Source organism: Lepidochelys kempii, chromosome 3, assembly GCF_965140265.1.
Source record: "Lepidochelys kempii isolate rLepKem1 chromosome 3, rLepKem1.hap2, whole genome shotgun sequence".
NCBI classification, from domain to species: Eukaryota; Metazoa; Chordata; order Testudines; family Cheloniidae; genus Lepidochelys; species Lepidochelys kempii.
Genome location: NC_133258.1, coordinates 163,562,769 through 163,582,023, shown reverse-complemented (window position 1 = coordinate 163,582,023; position 19,255 = coordinate 163,562,769). Strand labels below are relative to the sequence as shown.

Below are 19,255 nucleotides of genomic sequence, written 5' to 3'. Positions count from 1 at the left end.
GATAGCAAGAGAGAGGGAAAAATGATAATTATTTATAGCTCTGTAGTGCTGCTGCAGAGGCTAAAGGAAGCAGTAAGTGGGAGAAACAACACAGGGACAAATACTGTGTGGAGTATATTCTCCCCTCTATGATGCACGCTCACATTAGTGTTATTAAGAGTTACACATGCATCAATGGGTGAGTATAACACTGACAGTCTCAAGAGGCAGTTCAGTTTCCAGACCTAGATCTCTCCTGAGCAGAAACGGTAAATTAGGCCACATGATGCATGTGATGGGGGGTCCCATCCATTGGGAATTAGGCTAAAATGACAAATATCATTTTATTTAGGCCCTCAAGGTGGACTTGAACTCTGGATCCCAGAGGTGAAATGTTTTATTCAGTATTCTTTTCTCTCCTTTCACAAACTGTTTCCAGTATAGAGAGAGGGAGAAGCGTGACAACTGTGGGAAATAGAAAATTCACACTTAACTCAACCTAGTATTGACATTTCACTTTGCTGGTTTCATAATTTTCCAAGGTTGTATGTTTACATTACTATTATTTATTATTTGTATTGTAGTAGCATGTAGGAGTCCTAGTCATGGATCAGGAGGACCCCACTGTGCTAGGCACTGTACAAACACACAACAAAGAGAAGGACCCTGCCCCAAAGACCTTATACAATGTAACATCCATGTGAGCCCATGCTGGACAACAATAGCAACTGAATATTAGCCAACTAGCAGGCACATAGGAATGGCCATACTGAATCAGACCCTTGATCTGATTGTTCGTTGTTCAGTATCCCATCTTTGAGTGTGACCTGAATCAGTTTTCACAGGAAGGTGCAAGAAACCTTGCAGTGTGCAGCAAGGATTATCTACCCCCGAGGAAAGTATCCTCCTAATAATTAGCATGAAGTTTGTATCCCTTTAACTACTCTGGATATTCTCATCCATATAGCTTCCCTGTCCCTCTTTTGAATCTTGCTAAGTTCTTGGGCTCAACAAGATTCTGTGACAATGCGTTCCACTGCCTAATTATGCATCATGTAAAAAAGCATTTCTGCCACTTTTACATTTGCCATGTTTCACTAAATTTCCCTGTGTTCTTGTATCATGATACAGAGAGCAAAGAAATTCCCAAACTACTTTCTAACATTCATTATTTAGTATATTCTTATTATGTTCCCTTTTAGTCATCTCCTTGCTAAAGTAAGCAATCCTTTTCTTTTCGGTTTCTCTGTATATGCAAGCTTTTCCATACCCCTCGTCATACTTCTGCCCATCTCTGAACCTTTTGTAAACCTGTAATATCTTTCTTGAGATGGTGTGGCCAGTACTGATGAGGCTATTGCACTGATTTACATAATAGCATTATAATATTTTCCATATTATTCTTCATCCCGTTCCTTATGTATTCTTAAATTTCAGTTGCTTTTCTAACTGCAGCTCTACACTGAATGGAGGTCTTCATTGAGCTGTCAATAGTGATGGCTGGTCCCTTTCCTGAGTTGATGCAGTTAATTTAGAGTCCAATCAGGCAGATGAACTGTGCGATTTTTTCCTTCCAATGTGCATTACTTTGCATTTATCAACAATGAATTTCATCTGTCATAGTGTTGCCATTTACCTAGCTTGGATACATCTCTCTAAAACTCCTCACAGTCTTCTGGAGACACAACTAACCTAATAGTGTGGGTCATCTGCTAATTTTCTCATCTCACTTCTCACCCCCTTTTACAGATATGTTAAAAACAATATACAGGTAGCAGCTTCCTTCCACTGCCAACATGCCCCAATCCTAGCCTGTAGGTCTCATCTTCTGGGGTGAGAAGGCAGTCTAATGTTCATGACCTTGTAGTCCTTGGCCTCTCTTCTGAGGCTGCCACAAACTGGACCACTTCACACAATCATCCATCTAGACAGCCCTCAGTTGGCAATGATTTTCCCTCATTACCAACCTGTGCTGAATTTCAAAGGAAGAGGTGAATGGCTCCGTGGGCCACACTGTCTGCTGGAGTAAGAGCGTACACCCACTGAATCAACATGCCAGATTTTGATCTCAATTACATGTGTGTAAGTCCAGTAGAGTAAATTCAGGACAATGGACTTACAGCAAGATTTACACCACTGTAAGAGAGATCAAAATCTGTCCCAATGGAGTTCAACCTGCTTTTACTATTGACGAATTCGATCCCATATCTCACTGCCAAAACCCTGCACTCTCAACTCCCCTGCTGTTTTCATTTTAAGTCAAAAAGCTGCTCCCTGGACTGATACCCCATAGAACTAAAGTAAGCTGTGGGCGGTGGTGTAGGGATCAGGTGGATGTAACAGTTTAATCTTAGTTGCACCATCACTTTCTGTCACTTACAATTCATCACACTGTGTTACATAACTAAGAGTATGAATTACAAAGCAGTCATCAAATGCTAATAGTAGCCTGCGCTGAATATCAGTTACCTTGTATTCCTATTCCACTGGTTTCCGAAGTTTGGGGGAAATGATTTGATTTGAAGATTTCATTTATTTTGAAATTTTAAAAATGTTTCTTTTTTCAACTAGCTTTGCTGCTTTGCATAAATGACTCCCACAAATTATCTTTTTGAAATAGTTTCACTTAATTTAGTAGCATCATCAAAGGCTCTGATGGAAAACAGAACTTAACCTTCCCTAGGACAACCGGTTTCCCTGCACCACTTGGTCATTCTCTTCGCAGCTTGGCCTTTGCACGAAGGAGCAGCTAACTAGTTACACCAAAATAAAAGCCAGCCCAGAATTCAGGCAAATCCCTAATGTACTCCCTGACAAGACCCCTGCAATCTTCATTTTTAAAGTTGCAGGAGCCCAACAGCCTCTCTGTGATTTCTGGGAAAGGTCCATGGGGGCCACATGGACTTAAAAGCACAAAATACCCTAGTGCCTTTCAGGAAAGAATATGCACATACTCCAGAGCACATGACATTTTGAATATAGAGGTGCTGAGAGAAGCTGCCAAATCTGGTGAGACTTATAACGTTACAAACACAGACCGAGTGGCCAGGTGTTTGGGAGCTCTAATGAGACAGGGAATTTGAATGGCCCTGTTGGGAAAGTGGGTGGTTTTCAGTAAAGTGTCTATTGCAGATATGGTGGTGGGAGGGTTGTTGAATAACAAGAGCCTGAGAAGAGTTGCAGAGAGGGATGAAGAAAAGGAGGACTTGTAGCACCTTAGAGACTAACAAATTTATTTGAGCATAAGCTTTCGTGCACGACAGCTCACTTCATCGGATGCATTCAGTGGAAAATACAGTGGGGAGATTTATATACACAGAGAACATGAAACAATGGGTGTTACCATACACACTGCAATGAGAGTGATCAGGTAAGGTGAGCTATTACCAGCAGGAGAGCTGGGGAGGGGGGGGAATTGTTGAAATCATGGTGGAATTCCTCAAGGGCTTCTTTTCCATGGGTGCAGATGATGAAGATGTCATCAATGTAGCGCAAATAGAGTAGGGGCATTAGGGGATGAGAGCTGAAGAAGCGTTGTTCAAAAGTCAGCCATAACAATGTTGGCATACCGTGGGGCCATGCAGGTACATGCGGGGCATACCGTGGGGCCATGCAGGTACCCGTAGCAATGCCGCTGATTTGAAGGGACATTGTCCCCAAATATGAAATAGTTATGGGTGAGGACAAAGTCACAAAGTTCAGCCACCAGGTTTGCCGTGACATTATCGGGGATACTGTTCCTGACGGCTTGTAGTCCATCTTTGTGTGGAACGTTGGTGTAGAGGGCTTCTACATCCATAGTGGCTAGGATGATTTTCAGGAAGATCACCGATGGATTGTAGTTTCCTCAGGAAGTTAGTGGTGTCTCGAAGATAGCTGGGAGTGCTGGTAGCGTAGGGCCTGAGGAGGGAGTCTACATAGCCAGACAATCCTGCTGTCAGGGTGCCAATGCCTGAGATGAGGGGGCGTCCAGGATTTCCAAGTTTATATGGATCTTGGGTAGCAGATAGAATACCCCTGGTCGAGGTTCCAGGGGCGTGTCTGTGCGGATTTGTTCTTGTGATTTTTCAGGGAGTTTCTTGAGCAAATGCTGTAGTTTCTTTTGGTAACCCTCAGTGGGATCAGAGGATAATGGCTTGTAGAAAGTGGTGTTGGAGAGCTGCCTACCAGCCTCTTGTTCATATTCAAACCTATTCAATGCTGGAACCTGGTTAGAGTTTGGTGGGAGGAAGACATTGAAGGGAAGGCTGCCTTCTGCTGAAGTTAAGACAAGAGACTGCAGCGAAGCAGGGAGTGTAGGAATACTGGGGATATAGCTATTCTCTGGGAGGAAGTGGGAAGCCAGCAGACTATTAAAGAAACTGCAGAGAAAGAGGGATAAGGAACCTCAAAAGGTTCAGATTAGCATCTGAACTCTTTGGTACCCCTATTTAAAAAACAAACCTCCAAATCTTTTGAAGAAGTTCATCCAACAACACTTTGCAGACTTATTTATCCTTGCCCTTCCATATCAAAATATTTCACCACTATGACTCATTGTAGCCTTTACACTTCACCTATAGGGCCAAGGCCTGCACTCCTTACTCAAGCAAACTCCCACGGGAGTTTTGTCTGAGTAAGGACTTCAGGACTGGACCCCCAGATTATAACCAGTGTTGTGGCATTTTGTAATATATTTGCAAGAAAGATGTTTTAGGATGACCAAAAAATAAAAATATGAAAAGGAAAGAAACAAGCTGCAGACATATTACAGAATTTGAAAGTTCTTCAGGCCCAGTATTATGTCAAGGGAGCTCTTACAAGTTAGCAGTGTTTTATGTATTAATCTAACATGCTTTTTTCACAGCATCAATTGTTATACTGTGGATATGAACATTAAGTGCTAATTAAGGTCTGCACTGAGGGGTATGTGGAGGGAGACACATTGCAGAGGGAACCCCAGGAGCAGTTCTGACTGACTCAGCCCCGCCATTCCTTGCTCCCTTTGGGAAGGCTAGATCCACTAGCCATATAGTCCTAGCGCAGTGCTGGTGCTCTCTAGTAAAGTGCACAGGGAACAGTACAGGGGTAGTAGGATCTCAATCCTCCTCCCGCTTTGTGCGGCAATGTAGGGCTATTCATAGATTCATAGAAATTTAGGTCAGAAGGGACCATTATGATCATCTAGTCTGACCTCCTGCACAACGCAGGCCACAGAATTTCACTCACCACTCCTGCAAAAAACCTCACACCTATATCTGTGCTATTGAAGTCCTCAAATCGTAGGCTAAAGACTTCAAGGAGCAGAGAATCCTCCAGCAAGTGATAGACAGACAGGACATGCTATAGAGGAAGGTGAAAAACCTCCAGGGCCTCTTCCAATCTGCTCTGGAGGAATATTCCTTCCCGACCCCAAATATGGCCATCAGCTAAACCCTGAGCATATGGGCAAGATTCATCAGCCAGATACTACAGAAAATTCTTTCCTGGGTAACTCGGATCCCACCCCATCTAATATCCCATCACAGACCATTGGGCCTATTTACCATGAATATTTAATTACCAAAACCATGTTATCCCATCATACCTGTTCAGAATCTGTCCCTAACACAATAACATGTACATGAATAGCAAAGATCTAAAAAACTCCAATTCACAGTAAAATTCCTCATTGCTCGTATTCCAGCCCGGGATGCAACTAGGCAGTTTTACTTTTCGTATAAATACCGCAGAGGACTATGGCCCATATAAGGAATTCTGAGCTTAAGATATGTTATTTGAAAAAAACAAAGCTGTTTTTAAGGATCTCTGTGTCAAGGTGTTGACAGGCTCAAAACAGAATCAAATCTAAAAATAGTATTAAAAAATAAAAAAACAAAACAAAACAAAACAAAAGCCAATAGTATGGTCCTGATCCTAGAAATGCCATCAGTCATTCTGAAACAAGGGCAATGACATGGTCCAAATCCCACTTAGTCTGTTTCACAGTTTCCGTTCCACATCTTGCAAGTTGACCATACAGGAAAATTTATTCTGAGCATTGCAATGCCATGACGTTGCCTTGCTACACAGCTTTGCAACACAACAGTATTGCATCATGACCTCATCACATCACGTCAATGCGCCATAACCAACTGACACTATGTCCTCATGTACTTACAAATCTCATTTCATGAAAGGGCATATTCACAACAGTTTAATGAGGCACCATCGCAAAGTGTTGTAATTATGTCCTTATGACAAGGAAAAAAATAAATAGATGGAAGCCTGTCTACTGAACCACCCACGATAAACCCAGGGTGCTCATTTTGATAATGACTGCAGGGTGTTGCATGCACCTGATTTGGACACAAGTATCCACATTACCCTGTCTGTTCAATTTGCTTCCTCAGCTCAGCTCTTATACACAAGCCAGAAAGCAAAATTTACCAAAATCCCATTCACAGGAAGAGTGAACCAAAACAAATCTGACAAGTCAATTTTGAACACTGCTAGTCTTGGCTCTGAGCCTGTAAGCCTTGGAGGGCCCAAAATACTCTGTCTACATCAAGTAAACCTTTCTTTAATACGGCCTTGAAACTTAAAGCCAGTTGTTTCAAGTATTTTTTTGAAAAGGTGTTCTTCGCCTAGACCTCTGACATTAAGATTCATAGTTAAGATTTTAAACTGCTTGATTTATGATGGAAACACTTACAGATCCTTAGCAGTAGTGCCAGATCCTTAATTCTAGTGGTGCTAATAAGTGCAGCTAAATTCCTTAAAAAAAATAGCAAAGGACATTGCACTTGCTAGAAGATGACTGAGTAACTCATTCACGGCTGTGCCACTTATGAGTAATGGCATGATTCCCTCATTCTTTGACTGTTAAGTATTTTCTCTCTGTCTCTGTCTTCGCCTGTATATATTAATATATAATCTCCATGTTGGTTATCAAGATGCATGCAAACAATATCTGGTGTTCTTCAGCAAAGAAAAAGAACATTTTAGGCAGCTACTGAGAAATTAACTTTGCAGTCAAGGTTCTAACCTGTTCATTTACTGGAATCAATATGCATCATTTCCAAACTATCTTTATTTTACTGTTTGTTTAAAAAATGTTAGTGTATAACTGAAGAATTAGGTCAGTTTCATTAGAACTTCTAAGTAAGTAGTTCTCTCTTTAAAAGAACACTGGCTCTGCTTTTAAGAATATTCCAAGATTGATTTTGTCAATAGAGTTCAGAACAGGGCTAATGATTATCATTAAAGAAAGCCCAGAGTGATTTTAAGAACTTATCTTTCTGTATTTTATTCCTTTTATCAAATGGTGGGATCTTGGAAGGAAGTCACTTCAGACAACAATTCAGGTTGAGAGAGACAGAGACAGAGAAAATTTTCCATAAGAGGAAAAAAATACTTCAGATTTTTTTTTTAAAGCAGAGAGTGGGGAGAGAGGAGGTGGTTCACTTTGGAAGATGATAAAACAAACTCTGAAGATAGTAGTAATGTGCTGTTCCCTAAGGTGAACTAATATGAAATGTTAAGAGAGAAGGAGGCAATGAAGAACATTAGCACATATACCCTAAAATATTTTCCTTCATAATTCTATTGCTCCAATTACTGCCCTTAGTAGTTCAATCCACATACATTATTAACTGTTCTCTCTAAAGAAATGCTGCCTAAATTCCTAGAGCGCCTGGCCCTTTCCTTAGCTACAGCTCGTGTCCCCTTGGTTTTGTGTTTGACACTAGCTCAAATTACCTTGTAGAGTCTATCCACTTTATTCCTTGGAAAAGTTTCTCTTACAGACCAAATGTCTCCTTTGCTGACCTTTCTTATTACATCTTAGTATTTATCATAACCTCTTTATTTACTGTTTCTCTCAGTTTTACCTTTGCTTTTCTGACAATTTCTTAAACTCTTCATTTTAGCTTTACAATCCTCTTTACCCAATGCATTAGGACCCAGTCTTGCAAGAGACTGAGCACCCTAAATTCCCTCTGATTTCAAAGGGAGTTGAAGACACTCAGCTCCTCACTGGATTAGGCTCTTATATTCTGTACACATTGTTACCTGTTCTTATATTCTGGATGACAAATTTGCACTTTTCATCTGCTTTATCTATTTTATTTTTTGCTGAACTTATTACCAGCTGCTACTCACACAGTCCTTGGATGCATATTTTCTTTGAACACTTGCCATTTCTTCTCTGAGGCTTTTCTTTGGATTTCTTTCCATTTAATCAGATACTTCCTGCCTTCCTTCAAAATTCACAAGGACCATTTTCCCTGAATCACTCCAGGCCACATTGTCAGTAGTATCTTGTAAGTCTTGTGAGTGGAAATTAAAAAAAAAAAAAAAAAAAAAAAAAGAGTAGCTAGATGTGGAAATACACAACGGGGCATAGAAACACAGAAGCGTTGAGCGCACCAAATGGACGGAATGCAGTGACTGTGCAAAGGAGAAAAGCAACTGCTCATTATGGTCCCCCTCAATTGCATAGCAACTTCTTTGCATAGCGACTCTGCATCTACAGCAATGGAGGCCTGCTTTGCAAGGCCATAGGGAAAGATGAAGACACTGTTACAGTCGCATTATGGGACATGTTCCCCATTAAGTTCATGAGGACCCTGGTACTCTAGCAGTCTCAATCAGTTTCCATATGTTGCTTTTTACTCCGTTGATAATGTCCACACAAAGGAGTAAGCGCCAGTCAATGCCTTGGGTGTGTCAAGACCCAGAAAATGTGTGGAGACAGGGTCTGGACATGAGGAAACCCAAAAATCCATGCAGTTTCCCCTTGTGGGTTCCAGGTTCTGCAATTATTGCAGGCAAATCCCCCTCTTAAGTCTACAACGTCAGAGTCCTCCCATCTAGAAGGGACATTGGCCAAAAAATGGTAAAAAGCCAGAGGCTACAAATCTGTCTATACTTCCCACTCCTTTTAATGCTGAAAAGTAGCATGAGGGCCCAGATTCAGGTCACCATGTCCACAAATGTATTGCTCAGTTTATTGCTCCACTTAGTGTGTCCCAGTTCAGATCCCAGCAGTTGAAATCTCCCATAATTACTCAGTTTGTTCTTTTAATAAATCTTTTTTATTCCTATTATTTCCTCACCACACTATCTCAGTTACTTAGGTATTTTCCTTTTCATATAAGGATACGCCTCCTCACTATTGCCTTCTTCTTTGATCTCCTCTAAAGAGTCTGAAATTACTGACTAGCCACCTCTGTGCTGATTTTCCTGCTTGCAAAACAAATGAACTATGCATTTCTGAATTCAGGAAGAAGGTAAACTCCATGAAGCCTCAAGGACTTGCCCCATTTTCTAAAAGCAGATAGGTCATAGGGTGAGATCCTGGCCCCACTGATATCAATGGCAAAACTCTCATTTATTTCAATGGGGTTAGGATTCCACCCAGAGCAACGGTTTCCTTACAAAATCCCTGCTTTTCCTATATCTAAGGTAATCATATATAAAGGAGATTATTTTATCAATGTTTTACTCCTTTTTAATGAGATTTATAAGATAGTTTTATTACTTTTGGCCCCAGATTAAAAATAAAGCACTCCAGTTTGTTATTCCCTATGTTATTAGTTTGGGGGAAAGCTTTTTTGGCCAGTATCTTTTAACAATAAAAATAAAAATCTCACTCAAATGAACATTGAATAATTCATGAGCTCTGATTTTACATTATTTTGGCACCTTTCTCTTTTTTTAAATGGCCATCACTGTGTCTGTCACTAAACAACAGTTCTTAGGTGTTTTCACTGTGGATTGCCGTTTTTGAGCTGATTTTATTTTCAAAATGTGCCTTCTGAGAAGATGCTCTGAGCAGATTGTACAAACATTCATGCCCAAAGCTTGGAAAAGAAGTGCTGAGGAAACCTTCTGCCAGAATTGGGAAGTACTACGTAGTAGAATTATGAAGTTTCCTTACACTTTTAAATCTAGCTTTAAACCAACGATTTAACACTGTAAGTAACACTGGAGTAGTAGGACTTCTAAGGTACATGTTGTCACACCGTATTTTTAATTTAAAAGCACAGCCCATATTACCCTTTAAGATACAATTAAAACAGCAAATATGATTTGATTTATTAAAAGTCACTAATGGGCAATGCTAACCAGCTGGGTTCAATCTACAAGAGAAAGAATGATGGATGAATTGATGGATTCATAGTTCACTCAGCAACCAATCCATACAACCGCTTTAGTGGCAGGTTTGTGGGAAGTAGTGCAGTCAGACACAATAAATAAAATAAATAAATAAATACTTTGTACTTCTACAGTATTTTTCACCTCAGTATTTCAAAGAACTTTACAGACACTTAATGAAGCCTCACAACATCTGCTTGAGGTAGGTCAATGTTGTTCTACATATGGGTAAACTGACGTACAAAAAGGTTGTGCGACTCGTTCAAGGTCACACAATGAGTCAGTGGCAGAGCCAGGTACAACTCCCAGTAAACTTGACTCCCAGTAGTCTGATTTAACCACTAGATAATGAATGTTCCCTTCCTGTCAGTGACACTACACTAGGAACAGTGATTGCAGCCATTTTGGAAAGAAGCAGGTAAAATGCTACCAAAATAGATGAAAATGGAAACTAGAGAAAATATATAAAGAGATAAAAATACATACTCCCTCCCCTCCAAAAATGATTGGGAAAATCACTGACTATACACAAGTAAGCAGATCCATTAGATTTTTTTTAGTTAATTAAGAGAGTTTCCTTTTTTTACACTGAAGACTATCATTATTTAACTGGAGTCCTAAAATACAGTCTTTAGCAAATTTTTTATGTTAGTGTCTGGATGTGTAAACCAAACCATTGTGGTAACATTTTTCAAATGTTTTGCTTGTGTGTGGAGTGGGGGGGAACAGATGGAGAATACTATAATGAATTGAAATGTTCTATTTAAAAACTGTTTGTCAGCTGTAGTTAAGTTGACACTGTCAGCATGGCAACAAATCACAACACTTTGTGTGTTATGCTGCATGCTCAGGTTTGCTACAAAGAGTTGAGTTGTTGGAAATTTGAGGTTTTTGAGCAGCTTAGCAAGTAGGACCACACAACAGGCAGTGCCTAAAACTCAGCTTTCTAAAGCAAACAGAATGGTACAGGAAAACGTCATGGGCTTATCTGTTCTTATAATATACGGATTGTCACCTCTATTATGCTGTACCCAGATTAAAAAACAAATAAAACTAAACCAATCTACATAAACAAAATCATTTAAAACTACAAAAAGGGGCTCAGGTCTTTGATAATGGCCTACGGACTCTTTCAGCTCAAGGTCACTGGCTCAAATCAAGTTCATTCTAGATGTAATTCAAAGTCATTACCATCAGATTGCTGTTCAAATTGCAGCAGCCTATGTAAAATGCACTTTTGGTCTCTCTGCAGCCCCTAGTGGACTGGAGCTCACACACACACACTTAAAAAAAAAAAAAAAACCACACCATTCCAACTGGTGCCTTTGTTGACATGCTCAGCCAAGGATTGTGTGGGCACAGAGACGGAACTCTCTGAACACCTTTGGAGTTGTATCTCCAATTCAGGGTGGAGGCACCACGGCAGGTGGGGTCAGAAAGCTTGCACTGATTCTACATGCAGCATATCTGTTCCATATGGGACTTCAACTCCCAAGATTATCAGTTTGGGATCTTTCGTCACCACTAAAGGAATCTTTTAAAATGAGAAAAAGGACAGTTTACCTACTTTTAATGTAATGTCCTAATAAGAGGCATGTGAATCTTTGTAGTGGAGGAAAGAGTAAGAGCATAGTTCAAAGCAATGGAGAATCAGGTCCATGAACGCTGGCCCCAAATCTAACCCAAACCTGGATCCAAATACCGACGTTTGGCACACCAGTAGTTACAATGATTAAAGATTATGGACTATATTGCAGAATTTACCAAAATTTTCCCAAATTCAGACGTATGCTGTCTTCTTACAAGAGACTTTTGTAACTTCAGAGGCATACTACTTTGATATACTCCGCAATCCCAAACAACTCTGGATTAATTCAAATGTGGGGTTTTTTTTCAGTTTACATTTTTTTTGCATTCGTTTTAGGCAAGCAAGGTCAAAAATGAGGCATGAAGCCCAAGAAACACAAAAGACTGATGTTTTCTGATATCACAAGTAACTCCACTGAAACCAATGGAGCAATGTTTGAATAAAAATAGTGTAAATGAGAGGAGAATAAGGCCCAAATACTCTTTATTTGGTCCTAATTATGCCCCTTTTTGGGGGAGTGGGGGAGAAATGTGTGAAAAACAGCCTATTCAATAGACCATAAATAATGAAAATAGCCCTATGCAGCTCACAACCTCCTATGGCAATAGCTGTTCAAAAATAGCACCATTATTAAACATCCTAGCAGATACAGAACATTATTTCCTATGCTTTTTATTTTATTATATTTCATTTTTTAAATCTTCCCAATAGTTTTGGGGCTTGACATATATTTTTTTCCAGTTCTCATGCACAAAGAAACAGAATGTCATGAATGAAAATCAGATATAGGTTGTAACAGCAAGGACTTGATTTATTAATGCTTTAAACAAGTTTCATGCATTAAAGATCCCTGTTCAGAACATGACATGTTCTTTCTTTAAAAACAGCTATACACTTTAAGACGAGTGACATGATCCAAATGGTCTAGGCTGACTTTGATGGCTATTCTAATGCAGAACAGGAATGTCTGAGTATTCGTGTATATCTTTGCTTTAAAACAAAGGGGGAAAAGGGGAGCAAAAACAAAGTTTAGTTAAAATGAAGTATCCTTCCCACAAAACTTCAACTTTCATCTCACCTTCTGTACTGGCTGCCATCTCTCAAGACGATGAGAGCATTCATTAAACATCTATCCCATTCAGAGCTGAAATTCAGCCTTTGTTAAGTATCTATTCTGTTAAGGGTCTTGTCACAAATATAAAGGGAAGGGTAACCACCTTTCTGTATACAGAACTATAAAATCCCTCCTGGCCAGAGGCAAAACCCTTTCACTCTAAAGGGTTAAGAAGCTAAGATAACCTCACTGGCACCTGACCAAAATGACCAATGAGGAGACAAGTTACTTTCAAAGCTGGAGGGGCGGGGGGAACAAAGGGTCCTGTCTGTCTGTCTGTCTGTGATGCTTTTGCCGGGACCAGAGCAGGAATGCAGGTCAGAACTCCTGTAAAGAGTTAGTAAGCAATCTAGTTAGATATGTGTTAGATTCTCTTTTGTTTAAATGGCTGATAAAATAAGTTGTGCTGAATGGGATGTATATTCCTGTTTTTGTGTCTTTTTGTAACTTAAGGTTTTGCCTAGAGGGAATCTCTGTGTTTTGAATCTGATTACCCTGTAAGGTATTTACCATCCTGATTACAGAGGTGATTCTTTTACTTTTTCTTTAATTAAAATCCTTCTTTTAAGAACCTGCTTGCTTTTTCATTGTTCTTAAGATCCAAGGGTTTGGGTCTGTGTTCACCTATGCAAATTGGTGAGGATTTTTACCAAGCCTCCCCTAGGAAAGGGGGTGTAGGGCTTGGGGGGATATTTTTGGGGGGAAGACGTCTCAAAGTGGGCTCTTTCCCTGTTCTTTGTTTAACACGCTTCGTGGTGGCAGCATAAGGTACAAGGACAAAAGGTAAAAGTTTGTACCTTGGGGAAGTTTTAACCTAAGCTGGTAAGAATAAGCTTATGGGGTCTTTCATTTAGGTCCCAACATCTGTACCCTAGAGTTCAGAGTGGGGAAGGAACCTTGACAGGTCTGATGTAAGTCCAATGAATTCAATGGAAAGACCCCCCCTCCCCCATTGACTTCCCGTGCCTTTGGAACTGTGGTAATTATATGGAATAAATCACAAAGTAACAGCACAAAATAATACTACTAGACATTTTTATGGAGAGAAAGAGTAAAGAATAGAGAGAAAATCACAGAGACAGAGGGATACAATGGTATGGTACAGGGTGCAGATGAAACAATATTTTTAATTGGTATAACACCTTTCTTGAGAAAAATCTTGAAGGACTTCACATAAAAACATATCAATCACATATTTTATATGTTAGTGTTAATATAGTATAAACACACAAAAATGGGAAACTCAGAATTTAATGTAACGATGAAAACATGCTATCATCTTAACTCTGTTCCTTTGCATATGGATTATGATAGTCTTATAATTATATGATCATGTTAAGATACAGACCATCCAAAGAGAACATTCAAAGTTATAGAAAAAAATAAAATAGAATATAAAGTTTCATTATCAGCGCATATCAAGACTGTCATAGATCACATGTATAAGTGGTAGAATTAGGTAGTGCATTCATTCTGAACTTGCACATTGACGGACCTCAATCTTACTATTGTACTCATGTTTTGTTTTTTGCATATAGCTTCAATCAGTCTTAAAAAGAAGGAAAAATCTCCCACTTGCTGAATATAAACAATCAGACCTTTAAAAGTGTGAGATTGATGTTCTTCAAACTAGGTTTGTTTCTTAAATCTCAGTCCAATATAGACAACAAACCAAGTCTGAAGAACATCAGTTCAATACTTTTAAAATAACGAATGTTTGAAGGCTGAACCAGTTTTGAAAAGTCCACATTTCACTAGCTGCACTTATTTCCAAATTTAGGGCCAGATTCTGTGCAGTTGAGCACTACCTTACTCCACATGCCGTCACACTGAAATAAAACAGAATGGGTCACAGCGTGGCCTAGCTTGCATGACCACACAAAGGAGTAATGTGGCCATAATAAGCTCTCTTGCACTAGTTACCCAGATAGCAGGCAGCAGCACAAAGAGAGAAGCTTCTGTGGGACTGCTACTTCCCATCCCTGTGCAATTGGGCAGGAGTAAACCAGGCAAGGGCTGGGCAAGAAGCTTGGTTCACTCCACCAACACATCAGCTAGTGCAGCTATCCCAATTTGGGGAAGGAAGTTCTCTGCAGCAGGTACAGAACACATAGGAGAATCTAGCTTTTAGCAACCAGGGCACAAAACCGTTTGCTCATTTTTTGATGCAGCCAAAGATCCATTAAGGAGTGACGGTAAGTAAATTTTTTGTTCTTGAGAGCCAGCGTGGTTCAGTGGATAGGCTACAGAAGACCCGGGTTCTAGTCCCTGCTCTGACTCTGACCTGCTGTGTGAGTTGTGGCAAACCATTTCACTCCCTTTGATAAAGCTCTTTGAGATCTCCATATGTAAAGTGCTTTAAGAGCTAAGTATTATTCCAAAGGAAAAGAAAATTTCTGACTGGTCATTCCTCCAATGCAAGCCTTTTTTTTTTCCTCCCCACACGAGGGCTTCTCCCTTCCTTAGGGCATGCATTACATGGTCCTTTCTCACTTGGAGAACACTCAAGTAAGATTCCCTTGGGAGCCTGTCAATTCAGTTCTTAGTTTGGTTACAGGAATTGCTGCATAGCAACCTGAATATTCCTTTTCCCAGGAGCACAGCAAACTGATCTCAGCTACAACTTGATCAACTCAATCATGATCTCAGCTACCTCAGTGTAAATATGAAGTAGCTCCAATGAAATTGACGGAGTTACTCTGGACTCACGCCTATGTAAATGAGACCAGAAAGTGGCCCTATGGAAGTCAGAGACTAGGCCCCTTAAGTGCTTAACTTAAAGACTATCTTTCTTGCTGTGTCCTTCTCTTCCCCCTTCTGTTTCCTCCCTGTCCCTCTGTGCTCATCACTTCCCCTCTGTCCTCTTTCCTCACTATGTCCCCTTTCAGGTTCAACTTGTCTGCTCCCTTCTCCTGACATCTCTCCCACATCAAACTCCTCCACAAATGCAGACTTGCATGATCTCATTCCTGTCCTCTGCGTCTACTCCTCCCCACACACACCGACAATGAAGACAAGAACATAAGAATGGCCATAATGGATCAGACCAAAGGTCCATCTAGCTCAGTTTCCTGTCTTCCAAAGCAGGCCAATGCCAGGTGCCCCAGTGGGAATGAACAGAACACGTATTCATCAAGTGATCCATCCCCTGTCACTCATTCCCAGCTTTTGGCAAACAGAGGCTAGGGACACCATCCCTGCCCATCCTGCCTAATAGCCATTGATGGACTCATCCTCCATTAATTTATCTAGTTCTTTTTTGAACCCTGTTATAGTTTTGGCCTTCACAACATCCTCTGGCAAAAAGTCCCACCGGTTGACTGTGCGTTATGTGAAGAAATACTTCCTTTTGTTTGTTTTAAACCTGCTGCCTATTAATTTCATTGGCTGGCCCCTAGTTCTTGTGTTATGAGAAGGATTAAATAACGCTTCCTTATTTACTTTCTCCACACCAGTCATGATTTTATAGACCTCGATCATATCCCCCCCCTTAGTCATCTCTTTTTCAAGGTGAAAAGTCCCAGTCTTATTAATCTCTCCTCATATGGAAGCCGTTCCATACCCCTAATCATTTTGTTGCCCTTTTCTGAACCTTTTTCAATTCCAACATATCTTTTTTGAGATGGGGCGACCACATCTGCATGCAGTATTCAAGATATGGACGTACCGTGGGCTTATATAGAGGCAGTATGATATTTTCTGTCTTATTATCTATCCCTTTCTTAATGATTCCCAACATTCTGTTAGCTTTTTTGACCGCCACTGCACATTGAGTGGATGTTTCCAGAGAACTATCCACAATGACTCCAAGATCTCTTTCTTGAGTGGTAACAGCTAATTTAGACCCCATCATTTTATATGTAGAGTTGGGATTAAGACAGCTGCTTCAAGCAAAGGTCAGCTGGCTCCACTTCTCTGAATCCAATGGAGTTGAGGAAAATATTCCTTGTCAACACCCTGGGCCAGATCCTCAGTTGGTGTCAATCAGCATAGTTCCGCTGAAGTCAATGGAGCTACACCAATTTAGACCAGCGGAGGAACTGGTCCATTGGCTAGAACAGTCATTTTCGCCACTGTCCTCATGACAAGCAGAATCCAGGTCTTCAGCATGGCAATGAAAGAGACTTCATATGCCAATGATTCACGCAGTTCATCAGAGAATTGGCTGGGAGAAAACAACGAGCATTGTGAAATAAACACACTCACCAGTGAAGAAAGGCCAATGTACGATCCTGAGTTTGTGTGCGAACAAAACTCGTGGTAAATTCAGAAATCTGAGGCAATCTTAATCACAGGTCAAATTGTGAGCTATTGAGCCCAGTTTTTACTCAATCCTTTCTTAGGCAAACTTCTACTGAAGGACTTGGCCTACAGGAAGGAAAAGTGGCTTTTTCACCACTGTGTCAACAGAGGCTTTATCGCTACTCTAAATATATGTCCTTAATCCAATAGTGAACATATGTGACCACACTTTTAGAGTGAAGGACAATGTTAGAACGCAATATCATTCTATTTTTTATGTTTAAAGCCAAACTCTTGTCTCCCCCATTCAGAAGATCTGCCATAAATCTCAGCAGAGGAAGAACTGTTTTGGGTGGACTGACAATTAGCATGTTGTCGCTATTATTCCTGGTCTCCACAGAGCTATCACACATGATTTGCTAAATCTCTAATTTCACATCATATCCCATAACTATTCCCCACTGGTCCGCCCCAACCTAAGCAAGGACTGAGGTAAGTCTTAATAGTAGTGCAGAAAAAGTAAGTGATACCAGAGTAATTTATTGTCTTTCCTCCTCTCTTACTATTTCTCTAAATGTGGTCCCAAGGTTGCTGCCAGGATGTTTTGGTAGAGTGAATGGGGGAGAGGAGATAAGAATAGATACTGTTGCTGGCTATTTATAGCCTTTACCCAGAGTTTCAGAAACAAATATGCAGAGGATGAGGGCAAGGGTACTATCTGTAAATTTGAAAGTAAGCTAAAAAAAACCCCTTGTATACAGCTCTCTGGTGGATTTTCGAAGGTTAAATAAATGATATTTAACAGTCTTCTGCTGTAAAATCTCTCCCTGAGACCAAAGCTACAGGCAATAATGTGAAAAGCAACCCAAAGCAGCCTCACAATTAGTAAATCAACCTGCAAGAATCTTAGAATTTCCCACACAAAGCCTGTGACATGTTCACACATACACATGCTTAAAAAGGATGTAATCCTGGTCTCATTATAGTCAATAGGAATTTTGCCAGTGATTTGAATGGAGCCAGGATTTCACCCAATGCTTGTTTCAACATAACTGTCATAATCTGGGAAATCGAGAGAGAGAGAAATGTACTCAGCTCTATTTGATTCTGAACTCACTCTACAGCAATATTGGTGTGAATGCCACACTCAGAATCACCCTTCTCTCACCATCTCCTGGACTTGTTCTTTTTGCAGCCATGAGGCAATATCATCAATAGGTCAGTGCAGGGTCTGGAAATCAGAACTCCTTGGTTCCTTCCTGACTCTGCAAGTGACTGATTTTGTGACCTTGGGCAAATCACTTAACTTCTCTGTCTTTCAAGTTTTCGATTTGTAAAAGGAGAGAGAAAAATATTTATATGCTTCACAGAGGTGTTGCAAGACTGCATCAAATAAGATTTGTAAAATGTTTCCAGATCCTTGGATGAAAGGACTGCATACACTGCAAATACCAAATATTAATATATATTTTTAGCAGGCTACACACTTGCAACTCTGACTGAATACTAGCCAAACTGTGATTGTAAAAGTAGAATTTGACCACTTTTCTCAACATGTTTAAGAAAGTTCAATGAACGGAGGTGAATGCATACTGTAATGGGATTACTCATTGGTATCACACTGAATTCAATTTAAAATGCCCTATTTTTGGTGAAATATTTAACTCCCACTGCATAGTTGAATATAAATTTACAATGAGGTTCACTGAGTTATTTAAGAGGCCTTGTATGCATTCATAGTTGTGCACTTGACTTTCTAGGCATAAATGGTAATGACATGACAACAAGATAACAAAAGACTCAGAGTTTCTGACAATGATAAAAGACAATTGGGGAGTAAGGGAGAGGGAGACAGTCCATGGGGCGATCTTAAGATTTTTCTGTGGGAAATGGGACAGTGTAAAATGCACCATGCCCATATGACCCATTGCTTATAAGAATTTAGGTACATTAGATAAATTACACTGACATATTACAATACAATTAAAAATCCCTAACTCACACACATGAACTCCCTCAGCTGCATAAGGAGTCAAGAGACTGACATAGAGATACAAAATTACATCTTGCTATCCCACTTTCTTCTTCTGATATTTCAGCTCAACTGTTGTTTGGGTAGTATCTGCACCTTGAAACAGATGAGTAAAAAAAACAATCCCCGTAAGTTAAACGATCCTTCTCTCGGTTCTTTTTTGTTATTCTACTATGGTGGT

General features: G+C 40.1%; 1 protein-coding gene across 12 annotated transcripts in view; it reads right to left on the bottom strand.

The window, feature by feature from the left end:
* ESRRG (estrogen related receptor gamma) overlaps positions 1 to 19,255 on the bottom strand; it is a 486,133-nt gene that overhangs the window by 236,698 nt on the left and 230,180 nt on the right. Inside the window, exon 1 of one of the 12 annotated variants that reach the window (XM_073338897.1) lies at positions 8,101 to 8,122. The exons of the other annotated variants lie outside the window; for them this stretch is intronic. Within the exon in view, the coding sequence (XP_073194998.1) occupies positions 8,101 to 8,117 (17 nt within the window). The 5' untranslated portion in view covers positions 8,118 to 8,122. Of the gene's footprint in view, positions 1 to 8,100; positions 8,123 to 19,255 lie in introns of those variants that run through there. 12 annotated transcript variants of the gene reach the window in all.